General features: G+C 36.1%; 1 protein-coding gene across 1 annotated transcript in view; it reads right to left on the reverse strand.

Annotated features, from left to right (window-relative positions):
* Nucleotides 1-2,554: 2,554 nt before the first annotated feature.
* The window catches only part of FANCM (FA complementation group M), a 51,353-nt gene continuing 32,451 nt past the window's right edge, over nucleotides 2,555-21,456 (reverse strand). The window contains exons 15-23 of the mRNA XM_060167592.1: nucleotides 17,666-17,763; nucleotides 17,361-17,429; nucleotides 15,588-15,707; nucleotides 14,700-14,856; nucleotides 11,944-12,050; nucleotides 9,427-9,990; nucleotides 5,747-6,122; nucleotides 3,855-4,146; nucleotides 2,555-2,803 (exon numbers count right to left, since the gene is read on the reverse strand). Coding sequence (XP_060023575.1) covers nucleotides 2,665-2,803; nucleotides 3,855-4,146; nucleotides 5,747-6,122; nucleotides 9,427-9,990; nucleotides 11,944-12,050; nucleotides 14,700-14,856; nucleotides 15,588-15,707; nucleotides 17,361-17,429; nucleotides 17,666-17,763 — 1,922 coding nt within the window. The 3' untranslated portion in view covers nucleotides 2,555-2,664. The remainder of the gene's footprint in view (nucleotides 2,804-3,854; nucleotides 4,147-5,746; nucleotides 6,123-9,426; nucleotides 9,991-11,943; nucleotides 12,051-14,699; nucleotides 14,857-15,587; nucleotides 15,708-17,360; nucleotides 17,430-17,665; nucleotides 17,764-21,456) is intronic.

A 21,456-nucleotide genomic window follows, 5' to 3' on the forward strand; every position in this document is an offset into this window, starting at 1 on the left:
TGCCATTATGCTTTAAAATTTGACATAGGGCTTCCCTGGTGGCGCGGTGGTTGAGAATCTGCCTGCTAATGCAGGGGACACGGGTTCGAGCCTTGGTCTGGGAGGATCCCACATGCCGCGGAACGACTGGGCGCGTGAGCCACGGGTACTGAGCCTGCGTGTCTGGAGCCTGTGCTCCGCAGCAGGGGAGGCCGCAATAGTGAGAGGCCCGCGCACTGTGATGAAGAGTGAAGGCCCCCACTTGCCACAAACTAGAGAAAGCCCTCACACAGAAACGAAGACCCAACACAGCAAAAATAAATTAATTAATTAATAAACTCGTACCCCCAACATCTTCTTTTAAAAAAAAATTTGACAGAATTTTTTTCCCTCTGGTTATAGTACATATTTACCCACTCTTTCTCTCCAGGTAGGTTGTTCAAATAAAGTAAATTTGCTTTTATAATATTCATGTTTTGGTTGGTTTTTCTAATTACTGGATGATAGAAAAAATGCATTTTGTTTGTTAATGGTTCAGTTCATTTCCTTGAAAAATACCAGAACTGTTTGTTAGAAGTATACTTTCTTTTTTCTTAAGAATTTAGTCAGTAATAATCAGCAGCTAAAGAACTACAGGATTTGTAGAAACACAAGATTTAAGAAGAATAGTGCAAGCAAACAGATCACTCTCCTTTAAACTACAATGATAGTTTCTGCCACAGAGATTTTTGATAGATGAAGGATGAAACAAATGAAAGGGTTATTTTAGAGTAGCTCTAAAAAATTCTGTTGTAGAACTCTAAGTTGCCAATATTTGGTGTAATACCATGCTGCTTGATGTTAGTGGATAGTGTTTTAAGAATTAGAAGGTATTCACAACATTGTAAATCAACTATACTCCAATAAAAATTTTTAAAAAATTAGAAGGTAGTTAAATTCTGTAATACGAAACAAAAAGATAATTTTTGAAATAGCATATACTTGACACAAACCACAACGTACCCCCACTCCCCATATTCCATGTGTCCTATCAAAACTATTGTATCCCACCTTCCAGGTACCTGGTTATTCCCGTTTCTTTCCATTGGGTCATTAGATAAACTAGTAAGGTTTAAGGTAACCTCCAAAGGAGACTTAAAAGTGGAAAAGAAAGACTTGAAGGGCTCAAAGACAGACGGATCAATAAACGATAGGGTCGATAGTTAAGTGCAACCTGTGGAGAGTATAGAAAGAGGCCGTTGCAGCTTAAATATGGATAGAGGTCTCTACACAGCAAGCATAAATAAATGAAATCCTCTAGGTTATGTCCCTCAAACCATATCAATTTATGAAATATTTTGTCTGTTGGGTGAACACACAGAATCTGAAGACATTGGTGTCTGCATGAGATGTGCTGCAAGGAGGTCATCAGTCCAGGGCAATATGAGGTTGTTGAGGGACTGCATGCTTCTGGTGTGCAGCCAGGGCACAGAGCACCAGATGTCCCTACCCAATGCACCACTGATACCATGTAACAGGAGTGGGTAGCAGCAAAAAAAACAGCACACTGGAACCAGAAAAAGAAGTCCCTTTCCTCCTTCTACTTGACAAAGCTTAAATCATGCTCACTAGGGAGAAATGCTCAAAAAGTCCAGTCCATTATAATGGAGTGAGATACTGAAGGATGAATTTGAACCTGAGAGAGAACAAATTGAGAACTGCACATGAGCCAATAATTTATAGAACTTCTTTTCTTTCTGGCTTTGACAGAATTATTAAACAGCAGAAATAAGAGATTAACTGCTTTAGTAGAATTCAGAATTTATACTATCCCAAAGGAGCTAAGTTCACGATCAGAGCAACTTTTTTAGTGAAAGAAAACTATCTAGTTCCTGGGTTCTTGTTCTAGATTTCCCAGTCTAAACTTGAGTCAAGTCACTTGTTTCTGGGCCTCACGTTTATCATCTGATAAGAAAGGAACGAGAAAAGCAATTTGAATTAGATCAGCTTTGAAGTCCATGCCAAGTCTAAGTGAAACCCTCTGCTGTGAGGTTGGTTCAACTACCCAACAATTAGTAGCATAACAGACACACTGTTATGGGTCACGATGAACGTCCACATTCCATAGCTCATCTATACTGAAATTTTCCAACTCCAAGATATCACTTCTTTGAATATGGTATTTCAACCAAAAAAAGTAGTATAGATCAGAGTTCATACTACTAGGATTAGACTGTTAACTAGGATTCAGTTAAATTTTCTACTTTCCTAGTTACTGGGGCATTATCTCACAATACACCTACCACCCACATCTATTCAATATAGTTGATATATGAGAAAAATTGTTTATGACCATTAAGCTGGCAGCAGACACATCAACCTATAATGCTAACAAATGACAATGATAGCACTATAATCTTTGGGAAAATTCTAAAATATATCTTTCACTCTAGCTTTTACTTAATAGTACCTTCAATAAGCTTTTTGTTCAATAAAAAAGTTTTATTATCTAACCAAAATGATTATTAAACATCAGATTTTTTAATCATTTATATATTCTATATAAATAAAAATGTACACAGTGTAAAATAACAGATATGGAAATATTAATATATTTTAAACTGATAATCACAACCCACAGCAATGATTATTGAAGTGCATTTAGTATTGTGAGGGTTCTTTGATAACCCACCCTGAGCAGTCTGATCATGCATCAGATTTAAAACTACCTTTGTTAAGATCATTTGGCAACATTTGCATGTCAAATATATAGTGAATATATCTATAGATCTCCTCAGCTTTTTGATGAGTTACTTGTGCATACATGGAGATTTCCTGAGGTGAGCTGAAAAATAAACAAAAACATTATACTAAAACTTCTGACTTATAAAATTCAATATTCTTAAAGAATACCAAACATAAAATCCTTTAAGAAAATCATTTTTTCCCAAGTTTTCTACATTCAGTTGATTATGTCTTAGCATTAGTTTAAATAAAACAAAAGCCTATTCCCTATATTTAAAATCATTTATAATAATAATTTCAACATCTTATTTGAGCCTTTAGTTTAACCTATTTTCTAAAGCCTTCGTTTGATTTTCAAGCAATAAAATCATTAGAGCCTACTAAAATTTTCAACTTGAACATTTTTCTAGTTACAGAACTAACCAGCCCAGAAATGTGAGACTGCAAGATCAAATTAAGTGCTGTCTGTCTGCCCACAGGGCTCTAAGCTACTCAAAGACAATGCCTACGTTTTTTTTTTCCTTCCATTAATGTCCTCAGCTTAATGCAGTGACTGTTACATGTTGACAAGCAAAGTCTTTACTGAATGAAAGAATCTAACAGGCACTATACCTCTTTATTTTTAAAAATATTAAAATTCCTATGGGGGCTTCCCTGGTGGTGCAGTGGTTGAGAGTCCACCTGCCGATGCAGGGGACACGGGTTCGTGCCCCAGTCCGGAAAGATCCCACATGCCGCGGAGCAACTAAGCCCGTGTGCCACGACTACTAAGCCTGTGCGTCCGGAGCCTGTGCTCCGCAACGGGAGAGGCCACAACAGTGAGAGGCCCGCGTACCGCAAAAAAAAAAAAAAAAAAAAATCCCTATGAAATGCCTTCAAGGATGATTTTAAAGTAACCATTTAAAAATATTAAATCAGGGACTTCCCTGGTGGTGCAGTGAATAGGACTCTGTGCTCCCAATGCAGGGGGACCGGGTTCGATCCCTGGTCAGGGAACTAGATCCCACATGCATGCCACAACTAAGAGTTCACATGCCACAACTAAGGAGCCCGTGTGCTGCAACTACGGAGCCCGTGTGCTGCAACTAAGGAGCCCACCTGCTATAAATAAGACCCTGCGCAACCAAATAAATAAATATTAAAACACATACCTATTTGTCATCTTTTTCACAGATGAAAACTGGTGACACATATTCAGTGCAGCTATATAACTTATATTGGGAATACTGAGATAAAATTGAAGTGCCTCACATTTATTACTGTTCACCACTGTTGAAACATGAATACCAACATTCTTTCTTTGTTCCACTAAAGACAATTCCTTTAGCAAATCTGCAGTTTCTTCTTGGCAGGAACTGAAAAGAATTCGGATTCCAGCACCAGTTAAGGTAGTCAGCAGGCTGTCATAGCTCTTTGTTCTCCTAAACATCCTGGATGTGTCTCCTAAATATTTTACATTTAGGAAAATGCAAACCTTAGTAAGTTACATTAAGTAGGACCATTAATACTATATATTATTAAAATCCCAAGATCTACATCATTAAGCAAACTAGTGCCACATTATGCTAATGAGAAACCCTACCGCTGAAAATTTCAAGTGATCCTCAAATAGAAAATAAGGAGAACGGTCTTTATGAGTGTCTTAAACTGGAATCTACAGAAGAAGGTGAGTAGGCAGGGGAGAGTTTATATCCCTAGATAATTCATTCCTAAAGGCCAAGACCATATTACTTATCTCTAAAATTCATAATGGTAGCATTGCCGAAGGGTTCATTAAGTATTACTTCTAACTGATATAAAATTATCATGTATTTATTCCAAGAGTACCTCAATACCCTGCATACCCATTATAACTTTAACTGCTGCCTATTAATTTACTTCCCGACTTTTCCCATTCATTTTCTTTCCATGTTCCACCTACATCCTTTTTTTGGCATTCTTCCTTAAGCCAAAAAAAAGATGTTTTTCTGTAACTTTTGCCATATTACTTTAATTTTTATTCCAAATCTATTTCCTTTATAAAGGATATGTTAGTAAAGAGTAACTTATAGAATTTTAACGCTAGAAAGACCCAAAAGATCACTTAATCTAAAGCCCTCACTTGTCAAATTAAAAAAGAAAAAAAAATTTGGGTTACTGAAAGACAGAATGACTTATCCAAGGTCACATGGTTCAGTAGCGACAGTGGCGATGAAAAGTACGTTGCTCAAATTGAACCAGTGTTTTATGTAAACTACATTATTTTCTTTTACATAATGACTGTATAATCCTTGAATTCTTCCATAGCGGCTTTCAGCTGCATGATTTCACTTAATCCTCATAACACCCCGGGATGAGTAGGAAAAGTATATTATTAACTCCTCAGAGGGAGTGATTTGTCAATGCAGTATCACATAGCTATAGAGACACCAGAACTCAGTGCATCTTCTGATCCCATATCCTATGATCTTTTCACTATTCTCAGGGGCTCCCCATTACAATTAAACATTACCCATAAAAATGCCCTAACTGAAGCTCCAAGCCTGCATTTTTTAATATATCCTAAGCATCCATTTTAGTGACCCATTGAGAACTGAACATATTCAAAGTTAAACCTCTCTTTGTCCCTCAAATCTGCTGTTTCTCTGATATTCATAATTTCAATGAACAGCACCACTACCTAACTGCCCAGTAATCAAGAGACTGTTCAGCTCAATAGTAATTCTTGATTGCTCCCACTTACTCCTGCTACCTCCTGATTTCACTTCCCTCCTGATTCCTCCTTTCCCCCACTGCTGCCTTATTTAGGGCCCCTCACCCTTTCTGCGGCTCCCAGAAAAAGACTTGGTTCACTTGCCTTCAATTTCTCACCCTTCGATTCTCACAAGCTGCATTTAAACACAATGACTAATGAAAAACATTATGGCATTATGTAAATATGAAATGACATTCATGAGTCAGGTATTTACATTTTAAGAGCTTCCCACATCCTGACAGTAGGATAATGAACCAAATAATAGGTTCCTTTACAGCCTTATAAACAAAACCATTTAAAAATACAAACCTGTTTTTTCTCTGTCCTTTTCCACAATCACACATATTCTTTCAAACATGCTCTGTAGGTACTGGATCTGTTCAATGAGCTTGTTCTTATTGGTACTATTTAACATCTCAGATTGAGACCTCCTTTCCACCACCATGCGGTTACTCACAATATAATCACAACCATTAAGAGGACAAACCTCTACCTGTAAGCCATGAACTGCTCTTAGGGAAGAAATTACTTCTGAACCAGAAGTGATTTCACGACTGTCTACAAGAATACAAGTTCTTTGGCCTTGCTGTGGAAGTCTAAGAGAAGCAGGCGTGCCAGCCAAGCGTGGTCGTGAGTTGGAACAGTATGCCCCTGAAGTGCCAGAATCCTCCAGAGCACTAGTATCCTGAAAAGCAGAAAACATCAGTCACGATCAGTTATATATATGTTAGCGCCATAAACTTCTAACTCCTAGGCTGATTTTTCTTATTGATACTTTTTTTTCTTCCTTCAACATCAGCAAAGTGACTATGTAGATGAAGGACCAAGCTACCACTTAACACCTTGTAGGATGGCTAGAATTTTTTAAAAAGGAAAATGTGTTGATGAGAATGTGAAAAAACCTGGAATGTACATTGCTGGTGGGAATGAAAAATGGTGAGGCCACTGTGGGGAGAGTTCTCAAAATTAAAGAATTACCATGTGGCCCAGGAATTCCACTCCTAGGTAACATACCCATAATAATTGAAACCAGAGACTCAGATACTTGTATGCCAATGTTGATTAACTTTGGAAAATCCTCAGCCATTGCTTGTTCAACTATATCTTCTACTTGCTCTCTTTTCTCCTTAATTCCAATTACATGTATCTTAGGCTACTGCTTACATTCCCACAGCTCCTGGATGCTCCATTCTGTTTTTTCACTCTTTCTTTATATTTCTGATTGGGTAATTTTATTGACCTAGCTTTAAGTTTGTTGGTTCTTTCCATGGCTGCATTGAGTCTACTGATGGGCCTATTGCAGACATTCTTCATCTCTTTTACCATGTTTTCCATTTCTAGCATTTCCACTTTATTGTTCTTTATATATTCCATTTCTTGGATGATATTCCCTTTCTGTTCATGCATGTTTGTTTGACTTTTCCACTAGTGCCTTTAACATGTTAATCATGGTTATTCTAAATTCCCTGTCTGATAGTTCCAATGTCTGGGTCATATCTGAGTCTGGTTCTTGAGAATGTGTTTTTTTCTTCCTTCTATGTATCTTGTAACTTTTGGTTGAAAGCCAAACATCTTGTGTAGGAGAGTAGTGATTGAGGTAAATATGAGCTCTACCAAAGTACAGAAATAGCTTTGGACCCATGACAAAACATCACAAAGTCCTTTCAAACTGAGCTGAGGTCTGGGCTCGTTTGCCAGGTGATTTTTCTAAATATTCTAACTTTTCTTTGTAAACCTGTGCCTCAGAGTTTTTCTCCCCATACTCTTGTCTCTCTCTCAGCAGTAGATTGCTTTTATTTCTCACTTACTGCTTGCTAGCCTGGTTGGAGGGAGTGCTAGGAGTGTGGGGACAGGCGGGGGGAGGGGGGTTTCTATTGTCCTGGTTCAGCCTGTCTTGGGCAGGAATTGTGTCCCTGGATCTCAGAGGTGGGAACTTCTCAATGATCCTCCCCCTCTCCCTGCCCCCAGTGGTTAGAGATCTCTAATGCTCTGGGCCCAAGATGTTTTCCTGCCCCTTTCTCAGATGTAGAGCATTTCTCTCTTATTCCTTTCCTCCATCTGCAAAGGGTCTTCACCTAAGCCCTTAGGGTTTGCTGTTCTTCCCCCAGTAGTTTAATGCTTTTTGTTCCATAGGGGAAATAGGGGAGAAGGAACTAGATGGGGTTTGGTGCCTTTTCCACAGTAGCTTCTGGTCACTTCCCCAAGGCCTGCACTGGGAAGGAGGTTTTCTCTGATTCTCAATCTTTCTTGTGACCATCTGATGACTATGTGGAAAAGAGCCCACGAGTGGTTGTGAATTACCCTTCTCTCTGCAACTCCCAGGGGTTCTAAACGCTCATGCTATCCTGTTGCCTTTTGCAATTCATTAATGTTTTAGCTGAATTCTTCTTGCCAGATTATACAGTGCCCAGTGACTGTCCCAAATCATCAAGTCTCTCCTTGGAGGCACTTGTCTCCTTAGATATCAGGCTAATTGGCTGTCCTGCAACCTCAGATCCAAATAAACTTATGATTTTGTAGATTATCTGGTTTTTTGGCTGTTGTTACAAGGATGGGAGCAATGCTCTTTCCAGCTTTCTGTATTCTAAGCTAAAGAGGAAGTCCTAATCACTCAGAATAATCTTTAAAATATATTTAATATTCAATTTTTTAAGAAAAGGAATAAATGTCATGAAGGAAGAAATGAACACTAAAGAACCAAAAGGAAATATTGGAACTATTTCGTTATCTTGGAGTACAAAATGGCTTTTTAAACATGACACTGATGTCAGAAACTATAAAGAAAAAAATTGGAACTGTATAAAAAAGTTAAATTTTCCTGTGGCAAAACCCACTATTAAACAAAACAAAGGCAAATGACAAACAAGGAATACTGTCTGCAATACACATGACAAAATAAGTATTAACATTTTTAGTATCTAACAGTTTTTGACAGGATATTTAGTCTATTTTCTGTCTTCTCAAATTTATCTCAAATTCCTTCCCCTCCTAATCTGAAGAAGAATCATACTATATGTATAGTATTAGATAGTAGAGGAAAAGTTAAAACACATTTCTGTTAAAACTCTATCCTTTTTCACAGTCCTCAAAATATTACTAGCCTATATCTATTTTTTTTAGTTACAGCATGGCAAAGTAGAAATGTAGAGAGTGCTTACTGGTTTTGAAAGTACTGTGCAAGTATTACCTACCCTGACCCTTGGGATTACTATCTTTCTAATACAGCTGAGAATACCGAGGCTCAGGGAAATTAAGTACTTTGCTCTTCTCCAATCTATTTATAAGACTTAATCTAGTCAATTTTATCTAATTATGCCTTCCAGAAATAACTTTGTGCAAAAAAGGCCTGGAGATAATTTACAACTAGAAATGCCAATTTGAGGGCCATTGTGCGGACACTGGAGCATGTTGCTAAGGTGGAATGGGCTGAAACACCTCGAATAAAAGAGAAATCTAAGTCTAGGTCTAGGGATTCCTATTACTATGACTTTAACCCCTATTTTAGCAAAACTACTGCAACTATGAACTCTTAAAAACTGAAAATGATTTTAGGGATTACTTCATCAATAGTAACCATTCTGGAAGGAAAGAAATTCAAAGGAAGGAAATCAGCTGGTACCCCTAAACTCCTCACCCCAATAAGTAGATGAGAGTTACATACCAGAAGCCTTCAGAGAGGGAAAGAAAAAATCTGGAGAAACTAGTTCTGAGATTTAATTTCTGTTAATTTTACCTTGTAGGAAGCCCATTTCCTATATCCTTTTTATAAAATTAGCAGGTTTCCTTACAGAAAACTATTAACACATTTTAAAAATAAGCATTCTACAAATCAGCTATAAAATTTAGTGTGCTGGTTTCTTGTCTGAAGAATTTTATCACTTGCTAATTTTTCTTTGACCTAGTTATTTAACACAAAAGAAAGAAAAACAAACCAAAGAAAACGCTTTGGTAAACATACGAAGCCTTTTTTTCTCTAATCCGATTCATACCTTCAACTGAATTGGAAATTTTCTACAGTCTTTCTGTGAATCAACAGTAGTGAATGATGATGAGGTAGGTTCAATTTTAGTACGGCTCTGAGGTTTGAAGTCTGAGACATCGGAAACTGTAACCTTTAAATTAAGCGGTGTCTGTTGTCTCTGGTTTGGCGACTGATTAACAACTGGATTACAGTGGTCCCTGGACTGCAATGAAGACCCAGAAGGCACTAAATTCAAACAGTGGTTTTGTTGTTCACTCTTGGTAACTGCACTTGGATTAATCACAGTGCTGGATTCCTGTTTATCATTTACATCGTTTTCCTCCTCACTTGAATCATCTGGTAAAATAATTCTGCATAATTTTTTTTTTGAAGATGCACAGTTTTGTCTCATCTTCATTTGTTTTAGCTTTACTGCACGTCGGGTTTTATATTTTTTACTCCTACTTGCAAAGCAATCTTCAGTTATTAGGTTAAAATCAACACAGACTTCTTCACTTGATTGGCTTTTGCAAGACTCCTCTTCATCAACACAAAAACTGTCTTCTAAATAGGTTTCATCTTGCTCAGGAATCTACAATACAAATACAAAATAAGAATATTATAAATTTCATAAAATCAGCATGTTTTAACATATTCTTTTAAGTTCATGGTATCTTTCTGAATATTTATTTCACTTACTTTATTAAGTCAGTCACTTGCTCACTAACATATATTGAGCATATTCTTTTTTCTTCCAGTTTTATTGAGATATAATTGACATACAACACTGTATAAGTCTAAGGTGTACAGCATAATGATTTGACTTATTACATCATGAAATAAGTTTAGTGAACATCCATCATCTCATACAGATACAAAATTAAAGAAATAGAAAAAAAAAGTTTTTCCTTGTGGTGAGAGCTCTTAGGATTTACTCTCTTGACAATTTTCATATTTAACCTACAGCAGTGTTAATTATGTTTATCATGTTGTACATCACATCCTGAGTACTTATTTATCTTATAACTGGAAGTTTGTACATTTTGACTACCATCATCCAATTCTCCTTCCCCCTACACCACTCCCCTACCTCTGGTAACCATAAATTTGGTCTCTTTTTGTATGAGTTAGTTTGTTTGTTTTTGAAGTATAATTAACCTACAATACAATGTTAGTTCCTGTTACATAACATACATTTCAAAATGATCACCAGGATAAGTCTAGTTACAATGTGTACAAAGATATTACATAATTATTGACTATATTCCCCACACTGTACATTTTATACCTATGATATTTATTTTGCAACTGGAAGTTTGTACCTCTTAATCTCCCTCACCTATTTCTCTCCTCCCCCAACTCCCCACTGGCAACCACCTGTTTGTTCTCTGTGTCTATGATTGTTTCTTTTTTATGTTGGTTCATTTGTTTTTCAGATTCCACATATAAGTGAAATCATACAGTATTTGTCTTTCTCTGTCTGACTTCTTTCACTTAGTGTAATGCCCTCTAGGTCCATCCATGTTGTCACAAATGGCAAAATTTCATTCTTTTCTATGGCTGAGTAATATTCCATTTTATATATATACCACATCTTCTTTCTGATTATATTCTTTATGGAAGAAAATGAGGAGTTTGGGAATAAAAAAAATGATTTACCCTCTAGAAATTTACAGTCTAGTGCAAGTAGCCAGAAAAATAAACAGTAATTTATAAACAATGTGATAAATGTTATATAATAAACACAATGAAAGTACAGAGATAAGAGTGACCATATTTCCAAGGTGAATATGGCAATTTATAAACAAATAAGGCTAATATGAAATTGTTATCCATAAATGAAAAATAATCTATGGTTTTTAGGATATACCATTTTTATGAAAAACTTAATTTTCAAGAGAAATATGACAACACAGAAGAATTAAAATTTTAACTAGTAGATGATAAAGTTCTATTCACTTCCTTTAAGTATTCTCCTAATTGGAAAACAACTTAAGAGTATATTCTAGGGCTTCCCTGGTGGCGCGGTGGTTGAGAATCCGCCTGCCAATGCAGGGGACATGGGTTCGAGCCCTGGTCCAGGAAGATCCCACATGCCGCAGAGCAGCTAAGCCCATGTGCCACAACTACTGAGCCCACGAGCCACAACTCCTGAAGCCCATGCGCCTAGAGCCCATGCTCCACAACAAGAGAAGCCACCACAATGAGAAGCCAGCGCACCGCAACAAAGAGTAGCCCCCACTCACCGCAACTAGAGAAAGCCCACACGCAGCAATGAAGACCCAATGCAGCCAAAAAATAAATTTAAAAAAAATTAAAAAAAGTATATTCTAATTAGCTCAAGTTAACAAAAGGATAATTTGATCAAATTAGGACTAAAAGGGATTTTGAGAATTCATTTAGCCCACCTTCCTTACTCAGGGTAGAAATTATTGCAAATAGTTCTGATGGTCCAATTTTAGAAACAAAATGAAAGCTTCATTAACAGGGATATATTTCAACACCACCACCAGGAAATTCTCCACTATACTTCTATAGTTCATACCTGTGAGAAAATGTTTATGTTGTTATGTTTCTTATGGACCATTTTGTACCGATTGTTCATCAGAGGACTTCGCACAGATTTCATGTAAATAGCTCTCATTTCAGAATCTGTGTAGAGATAAAAAAAAATTTCAAATAGCAAAATTATTTAAATGAAAACTAACAAAGTATTTAACTTTGACCTATCCCAAATTCACATGATTCAAAACTTGTGGAACTATTTTACACAAAAGATATTTAATATATATTGAAACATGTCTAAAAATAATTATTCAAAAATGCAAAGTTAGGAGTTTTGCCTTTGACAGACCATCTAGTTGGGTGATCATGGACAATTTATTTAAGCTCTCTGCCTTAGCTATCTCTCTTCTCTGATAACGAAGATTAGGAGAGTGCCTTTTCATGAGAAATAAATGTACACAAAGACCTTAGAACTGTATCTGATTTATAGAAAGCATTCTATAAAACTAAAACATAAAAAATCCAGGCAAAAAAAACCTATACTTAAAAACATCAAAAGCCACAACCAATAGTAAGTATGTTTCATAATTTTCAGTCAAGCAAAAACTAGGAAACACAGGTTTTTATTTATGCTTATCTTTTTTTTTAAGGTTGTAATCAGAAATCAACTTTAATTTTTGTCTCTCATTTCCCCTTACATATTTTTGGAGTGATTAAATTAATTAACAGGTTATTTTGAGGGATAACATTGCTAATTTAATGACTATCATGCTTGGGACAAGATGTATAAGCTTTTCTTTGAATAATATTTCCCTTATCTCCATTCCATAGCTAGCTTCAACTATTAGATATTCTCCTGACTTAACTACCCACTTCTTACTCATGATAAATCCCTACAAAATTTAGTGAGATCTTTATTTCCAGTTTACTGTTTAAAAGGACTCAATCAAGGAGCTTTCAGAGATATTTTTTCGTTTGTTTTATAGATTTTTTTTTTGGTATAATGCATATACAATAAAATCCATCCTCTTTAGGGTATAATTCTGAGTCTTGACAAATGCATAGTTATGGCAACCACTATTCTATTTGCTGTTGCCATAGTTTTACCTTTTCCAGAATGTCATATAAGTCAAAGTATATAGTATGTAACCTTTTGAATATGGCTTTTTCCACAAAGCATAATTCATGTGAGATTCATAGGCCTATCATTTTTTAAAGTTATATAGCAAAGAGTACCTAAGAAATGAGGCTTAAAAAAAAAAAGGTAATGTGGATTTTGAGATTTTCTTAAAAAAAAAAAAACTTTGAAATCCTACGTTTCAAACATACTGTTTCTAAATGGAGTTTCAGATCTCCCTACTCTCCATCCCAACTGCTCCACCTTCAACCTTCCCAATTGCAGCAACTAAAGTCCTTCTTGCTGCTCAAGCCCACTGACTCCCTCTTTTTCTCTCTAATCCATCAGAAAATCCCATCAGCTGTACATAGCCAGAATCCAATCTTTCTCACCCTCACACTGCCCCCACCTTGGTAGAAGCCACTAACATTCCTTGATTAGATTACTGCGATGGCCTCCTAAATGGTCTCTTTTTCCACCTTTGCTCCCAAATAGACTGTTCTCAACACAGAAGCTAGAGCTATACTACTTAATATGAGCTGGCTGCTCATTCATTACTCTCTGATCTCACTTGCAACTACTTCCCTTCTCACTCATTCAATTCCAGTCACAATGCTATTCCCTTGAACAAGCCAGGCACACTCCTGCTTCAGGGCCTTCATATTGGTTGTCATCTTTGCATCAACATTCTCCCACCAGATTATACAACACTACAGACCTGCAAAAGAAACCTTATTCTGCAAATCATATCAGTATCGGCGACATGGTACCGATAATTTTGTATTTAAAGCCTTTTTTCTTTAAAGTCACGGACCTTGGGAAACTTTGCTGTTTCAAATCGTATCAGGCACTGCAGGAGCAGAATAATGGCAAGATTTGTGAAGGATAAGAATACAGAAGAGCCCACCACAATCTTTCCCATTTCTATTAAAGCCAATCTGAATCATCTGCTCTTAATATATTGTATAGAAGACCTGCTCAGGCATTGTTTGGGGAGACTGTTTTCTAAAAGTAGATCTCCCGTACCTTAGCAAATTTAATAAATTTAGCTTTGTGTCTCAGCTGGTTTTAAATTTAGCTTTGTGTCACACTGCTGGATTCCTCATCTCCTTCTAGGCTTTGATTAAATGTCACCTTCTCAATGTGGGCTACCCCTAATTACCTTACTTAAATTTGCAGCTTATCTGTTAATACCCCTAACTTCTGCCACTCCAAATCTTCATCTTACTCAACTCTTTTTGTTTTTCTGTAAAGTTTTCATCTTACACTAAATAATTTAGTTATTATGTATATTGCTTGTCTTCTTCCATTCAAATGTAAGCTTCATAAGGGAAGGGGGTTTTGTCCATTTCGCTCACAGATGCAGCTTTCTCAAGAACCTTACATAGTACTGGGCACATAGTAGGCACTAAATACTTGTTTAAATGAACATCTGACATTGAGCCAACTAGGTCATTCTGGAGAGACATAAGCAAATTAGCAGAAGCCTATAAACAATCAACTCTCACATAAAGCAAATATTAACAGAATTTGAATGAAAATGACCAAGTATTTTACACACGACAAATTTAATTCCCTTTAAAGTCAAAGTTCTTTGGAAACTGACTAGAATATTTAAGTATAACCACATTAAAGGCATTGAAAATCAAAAGAAAAAGAAGCATCATTATATCACTTACCATTTATAGCCTGTGACAGTTGAGTCTCATCATTTAAAAAGTCAAGTAATGAGGAATCCTGTTCATTTTCTGACTCATCATTTTCATCTGATGAAACACATTCTGCATCTTCTTGGGAAAGTTCTGCTTCATCATCTAAAAACTTCCTAGCTACAAGCTAAGATAAATGAGAAAAAAGGAAGATGCCTTTAAGAAAATCATTTTATTTCTTCAAATAATTGGAAACAGTTCTGGAAAATGGATTTCTTGCCAGTGCTTTTAAGATCAAAAATAATAAAAACAGAAAACTGCAAGAAGAAATAATAAAGTAGTATACCTATTTAAAATTTCTTCTTTTAATTCTGTTATGAATAAAATAAAGTACAAGTCAGTATGTCAGCTTGCTGAATGTTTCTTAATAAGCATAAAGTCTCCTGAGTCTTTCAGCTAATTAATTTTTTCCAGGAAAAATACAGTACCACAGAAAGACTGATCAGACAAAAAGGTGCTGAGAATTCTTTTCCAAGAATGTGAATATTGGATAGAGATAAGAAAAACAATATAATTATTACAAAAGCAAATATTCTAAAACTCAGATTTGTCTCTATATTTTCTTCAATTTGAATATTAAATCCTCAATACACTAAAGTTTCTTCATTTAGTCATTCAAAATAACACAACACTGCAAGATAATTTCAAAACACAAAGAGAAACTAAAATACCACACCTTAAGATTTTAATTCCAATACAAAAAGTAAAATTCGTGTCAAAATATTTTTTAATTTTGGGATTTTTTACTATAAGAAATTATAGAGAAAAATCTACTTCTGTGTAAAATTTACTGTTCTTTACTAATTAAAAAAATATATAGTATATTTATATAAAAATAAGAAACGGAAAAAAGTTTACCTTTAGGTGACTCAGTCTCTTTTGGACTTTGATGCCTCTTTTATTATGATCCTTGAAGTCTGCTGACTGTGGATCTCGTTTGCTAAAATTCTCACTCTCATCGCTAGATGATAAATCTAACTAAAATTCAATAAAATTCTTACATGAGAAAATATAATTGGAGTGTTGTATCTTAATGTGTTTCTCAAGGGTTATTGCTTCTGTTTTCATTTTTCCTTTTTAAATAGTTGACCTAACATTTTCTTGTTAGAAAAATAAAATGCTCTTACAACTCAGAGCCATGTTATAAATACACAATACTTAAGAATTTAAAAGTTAGGTAATTCTAAGTACTAAAATAATAAATTAGGTAATATAAGTAATACTAGTATAGTATTCATTTAATTTTGTATGAAATTGAATGTATCCGATGAAAACTTGTATTTTTAGTTTAACTCTTTCCTTTAGAAGACCCTGAAGGGCTTCACACAAAAAAAATTAAGTCTGTAAATACAGCTATCAAAATTAGTCCAAACATACATGAGTCCTTTCAAACTAAGAAACCAATATAACAACAAATGTTGACTATGAAACCTACTATAATATCTCTTACAGAATAATATAAAACCAATCAAAAGAATCAAAAGAAATTTATCAAAATAATTTCAATTAACAGGAATAATTTTAGGTTAAAGTAGATTGAGCATCAGCATTATCAATATTTTAATTCACTTCTAGTAAGTCAATCAGACATTCTAGTTCAAGTAGCAAGTTAAAGCAATTTTTCTAATGAAGTTTTATATGCGTATACAAAGTTAATATGGACTGACTGCATTTTCAATTAATTTTGCACAAATTATACTAGTTTGTATTAGAGAATTAAAACACACAAGATTTCCTAATCTCAAAATTTACCTATCAGCTATAAACTGATGACAAATGAATACTATTAGCCTTAAGACCTGCCCCCCGACCCAGATTTCACATTCTCATAGTTGTCAATGCCTGCCAGACACTGTCACTTTACTATCCCACATGAACTTCAAACATGTTCAACACTGAACTTACCACTCTTTCTTGTTTTCTCTAAAGATGTGACACATCTGCAACTAGCCCAAGCCAAAACCAGAGCGTCATCATGGACTCCTTCTTTTCCTTCTTTCAAGCCCATTCAGTAAGCAAATGAAAGAATAAGGCCTTCCAAAAACTCACCCAGATTTTTCTCCAATTTTACTTCCTGGTACTTTTTGTCTTTACAATCCAACCACAAGAGATGCTGTCTCCCCACTTTGTGTCCTTCTTTAAGCTGTTGGGGAATGCCTTCCTTTCTCCCTTCTCTTCCCTAACTGCCACAGATGCTTTAAGATTTAAGTAAGCTGTTATCTTCAAGAAGCTTGCCAGAACTCCCAAGGTCTAGGTTAAGGGTTTATCTTTTCTTATCACTTAACTTAAAAAATTATATGGAAATTATCCACTTACTATCTATCCTTCCTACTAGATTGCAGACTTAACAATACGAGGAAATAATCTTTACAGTATACCCAACATCTTACACAGTAGATACAAAGTAGGTATTTAATCTGAATTGCTGGAGTGTACTGACAAAAATAGGAATAGTTTTTTGAAGGAGTTTAAAATTAAAATAGAAATTCCAGTCACATAGTATTTACTATCTATTTTTCTGTTAAACATATACCCATAAGATCAAACATACCTATGGTCATCTATACAGATATTTCTCTTGTAATATTTATTTCAAAAGGAATTACTATACATTATTTGTTATTTACTTACTCTGTTTGGAGGAACCCTGCGCTTTTTGACAGCATGAAGTGGAGAATCAACTTCGCTATTTTTCTGATTCTAGATAAAGTAGATAAATAAAGTAAAAAGTTAAAAAAAAATAGTTTTAAGGGGAACAAAAGGACTTCCCTGGCAGTCCCGTGGTTAAGACTCCATGCTTCCAAGGCCGAGGGTGTGGGTTCGATACCTGGTTGGGGAACTAAGATCCCACATGCCATGCGGCATGGCCAAAAAAAAAAATAAGAGGAACAAAAAACTTTATGTGATCATGTTATTGTGATTATTGAATGACTCACCTCAGGGGACTCCAAAACATTTCCTTTTGTCTTTTTACTTTTTCTTCGGAAAATCTCATCATCTTCACTTTCACTGCTTGTTAACTGTTCATCTAGAACTTATTTAAAAATAATGAATCTGGTCAACAGATTTTAGTTTATCCAACCACAACTATCTATTTTATTTATGGGTCCAATAAGAATTGTTTCTGGCAATCTCAACATTTATTCACTCTCAAACAAGATAGTTTTTTAGAAATTTGGCCCAAAAATCAGCATGGGAAAAAACAGAAAAATAAAAACAATGCCAGTGAAGAAATTAAGACATGATAACTCTTGGTAATAAACATATATTTAACTCAGGTTCAGTTTTACAAATTAACTGAAAAAAGTCCAGAAGAGTGCAAAATACAATTTTATTAGTTTTATTCATTCTAGAATTCATCTCTAAAATCTACTATAGTCTTTCTGCCCTTTGTGTCTTATTCTCTTTCTAGTTGAAGGCTACAAAACAATATATGAAAAGATTTTTTTAATGTATGTATGTACATATGTGTACATATACATATGTGTTGTAAGTGTAAAATAAAAATTGGTAGTCACCCAAATGTTGTAATTGGAACAAGACATTCGTGGGTAGAAAGAATGTTAAAAAACAAAACACTCATGTGAAATCAAATCCTTCAAGTTTTCAGATACTTAAAGTTCTATTTCTGTACTTGCATAAAATTTTGACAGAAGACACCTTTTATGTGTTTTTATGAAACCTTCTATAAAAGCCCTGTGGTTGTTTTAAGATATGTTCATAAATCCTCTGATATGCCTGCTTTTCAAGAGTTGGATCATAATTCTTCTACCCTTGAGGGTGGGCCACACTTGGTCACTTGCTTCTAACAGAAGAATATAATGGAAGTGAAGGTGTGTTACTTCAGAGTCTAGGTCATAAGAGGTCTCATCCTTGCTCTCTTTCTGGCCTCATTCACTCTGGAGGAAGCCAAATGCTATATAATAAGAATAGAGGAAGTAACCCAATGGAGAGGCAAACATGGCAAGAAACTGAGGCCTCTTAACCAATGGCAATGTGATCCTCCAAGCTTATTCAAGCCTTCAGATAACTGTAGCCCTGGCCAACGACTTGACTGCAACCTCGTAAAATATCCGTAGTCAGAACTCTGAGCTAAAGAGTCCAAAGAAATGGTGAAATAATATATGCTGTCCAAAGGAACAGTGAAATAATATATGTTGTTTTAAGTCATTAAGTTGTGGAGGAAATCTGTTATGCAGCAAGAGATAAATAACACAGATTTTGGTACCTGGAAATAGGGAGTTACCATACCAAAACCCAAAACCGTGGACATAAATTTAGAACTAGAGAGTGGGCAGAAGCTGAAAGGATTTTTGAGGAAAGTTTTAGTGAAAGCTTGAAGAGCCTCAAAGGAATTGTTTGTAGGAAGATTAATGGCCATTTAGGAGGCCATGGGTGAGGGCTTAGAAAGAAGTAAGAAAAACTTTATTAGAAATTACAGGAAAGAGGATCCTTAATGTAGTGCCAGAAAGTTTAGCAACATTGTGGTAACACAGAAAGTAGAAAATGTACCTAATGGGACTTCCCTGGTAGTCCAGTGGTTAAGACTTCGCCTTCCAATGCAGGGGGTTCGGGTTCGATCCCTGGTCTGGGAGCTAAGATCCCACATGCCTCGTGGCCAAAAAAAAAACCCAAAATGAAAATATACCTAATGAATGAGGTGATCTAAGTAAGGAGATTTCCAGACAAAATGTTTAAGGTATTACCTATGCTTCTTCCTGTTTAAGTAAAATGTGAAAGGAGAGGGAGGAACTAAAGAAAGTACTGTTAAACAGGAAACAGTTGAGACTTGCTGGTTTTGAAGATTAACAGCTTCTCCAGCTGGCAAACAATATTAAATTAAGAAATGTTCCAGGCAAAGAAGTAATCTAGAAGACTGCTAAGAAGCTATTGTGCAAATGGTGCTGAAGGTGTAACTGCAAATGCTTTAAGACCTCAGAAAGATCAAAGGTGGTACCTTAGAGTACCATTCAGTCAGATAAAACGCCCTCCAAACATTTTAAAGATGTCTCTTACTTTTCCTCTCAAACAACAGGCCTTCTAAGAAGATTAAGGAACTATCTCTAGACATCTTTGGCTTTGGAGAAGCCAAAGGTAGAGAAGGACTTACCTCCAAAAGATTTGTGGGCACAGCTAGTGTCTAATGGAATGAACCTCAAAAAAGATTCACAAGAGATCCACAAAGATTTATGAGAATTATAAGCAAAGAAACACAGCCAGCTACAACTAAAAGGGGCAGAGACAGTACAAAATGAAAAGAGGCCTTTGGATCCCCAAATTTTCACTAAAAGGAAGCAGGCTGAGAAAACTCCACAGGTGCTACCTGTTACAAAATTGAACCGAGCTTCCAGAGTACAAAGCCAAGAACCATGGAGAATTATTAGCAGGCTTTGAGTACTAATCAAGAAACTTCCAATCTCAGCTCTGCTAGATTTTAGAATTGCTATGGACCAGAGATTCCTGTGTGCCTCCCATCACCCTCCCCCACTTTCAAATAAGCCATCTTGGAAGCAGATTCTACATGCCCAGTCAAGTCTTCAGATGAGTGCAACCCCAAGTGAAATCTTGACTATAACCCTAAGAGAAAGCCAGAACCACCCAGTTAAGCAACTCTCAAATTCCTAAACTACAGAAACTGTGAGATGTTATTTTAAGCCACTAATTTAAGGGGAGTAATTTTTTTTTTTTTTTTTTTTTTTTTTTTTTTGCGTTACGCGGGCCTCTCACTGTTGTGGCCTCTCCCGTTGGGGAGCACAGGCTCCGGACATGCAGGCTCAGCGGCCATGGATCACGGGCCCAGCCGCTCCGCGGCATGTGGGATCTTCCCGGACCGGGGCACGAACCTGCGTCCCCCGCATCGGCAGGTGGACTCTCAACCACTGCGCCACCAGGGAAGCCCAGGGGAGTAATTTTTTACACAGCAATAAAAAACAAATACAAACACAGAGTAAATTTCTCCTCACACTCTATACTAGTAAAACATCTACCCAGACAGATAAACTTGAATAAATCCTTTTTGTAGATGATCACTATATAATTCCACTCATTTTCCTTTTTTCATTATCTTCTATGGAAGCCATAGTTAAATGCAGGGCTCAGCTACAATAAGCAAGTCATTCCAGGAGGCTTTCCTTTTAACTGCTTTAGTAGTGTTTTAATCAACTATTACTGTATACATATATAACAAGGCAAATTATCCTAAGTCTTCTATTTCAGTTAAGTGGAATAATAAATACTAAGTAAATATTCCCTAATAAATTGTTCCTTAATGTATATGTATTCAGAATTATATTGCCCATGGTTAGTAGTTAAGTACAATGCTAGAAAAAAAGTTTTAATGCAAATATGACACAAAGAAAAATTATCTCACCCATTAACACAGACTTAATATAAAGGTGTTAAAGCAAATATTAAAGGATCACAGGCAACATACTTAGTAAAAATACACGTCAGAGTACCTCCAGAACTATGCAGAATAGTCAGTTTTGTTTTTTGGTTTTTTTTTTGCGGTACGCGGGCCTCTCACTGCCGCGGCCTCTCCCGTTGCGGAGCACAGGCTCCGGACGCGCAGGCTCAGCGGCCACGGCTCACGGGCCCAGCCGCTGCGCGGCACGTGGGATCTTCCTGGACCGGGGCACGAACCTGCGTCCCCTGCACCGGCAGGCGGACTCTCAACCACTGCGCCACCAGGGAAGCCCCGAATAGTCAGTTTTTAAAAATCAACTGT

The sequence above is a fragment of the Lagenorhynchus albirostris genome, chromosome 1 (genome assembly GCF_949774975.1).
Source record: "Lagenorhynchus albirostris chromosome 1, mLagAlb1.1, whole genome shotgun sequence".
In the NCBI taxonomy this organism is placed as follows: Eukaryota; Metazoa; Chordata; class Mammalia; order Artiodactyla; family Delphinidae; genus Lagenorhynchus; species Lagenorhynchus albirostris.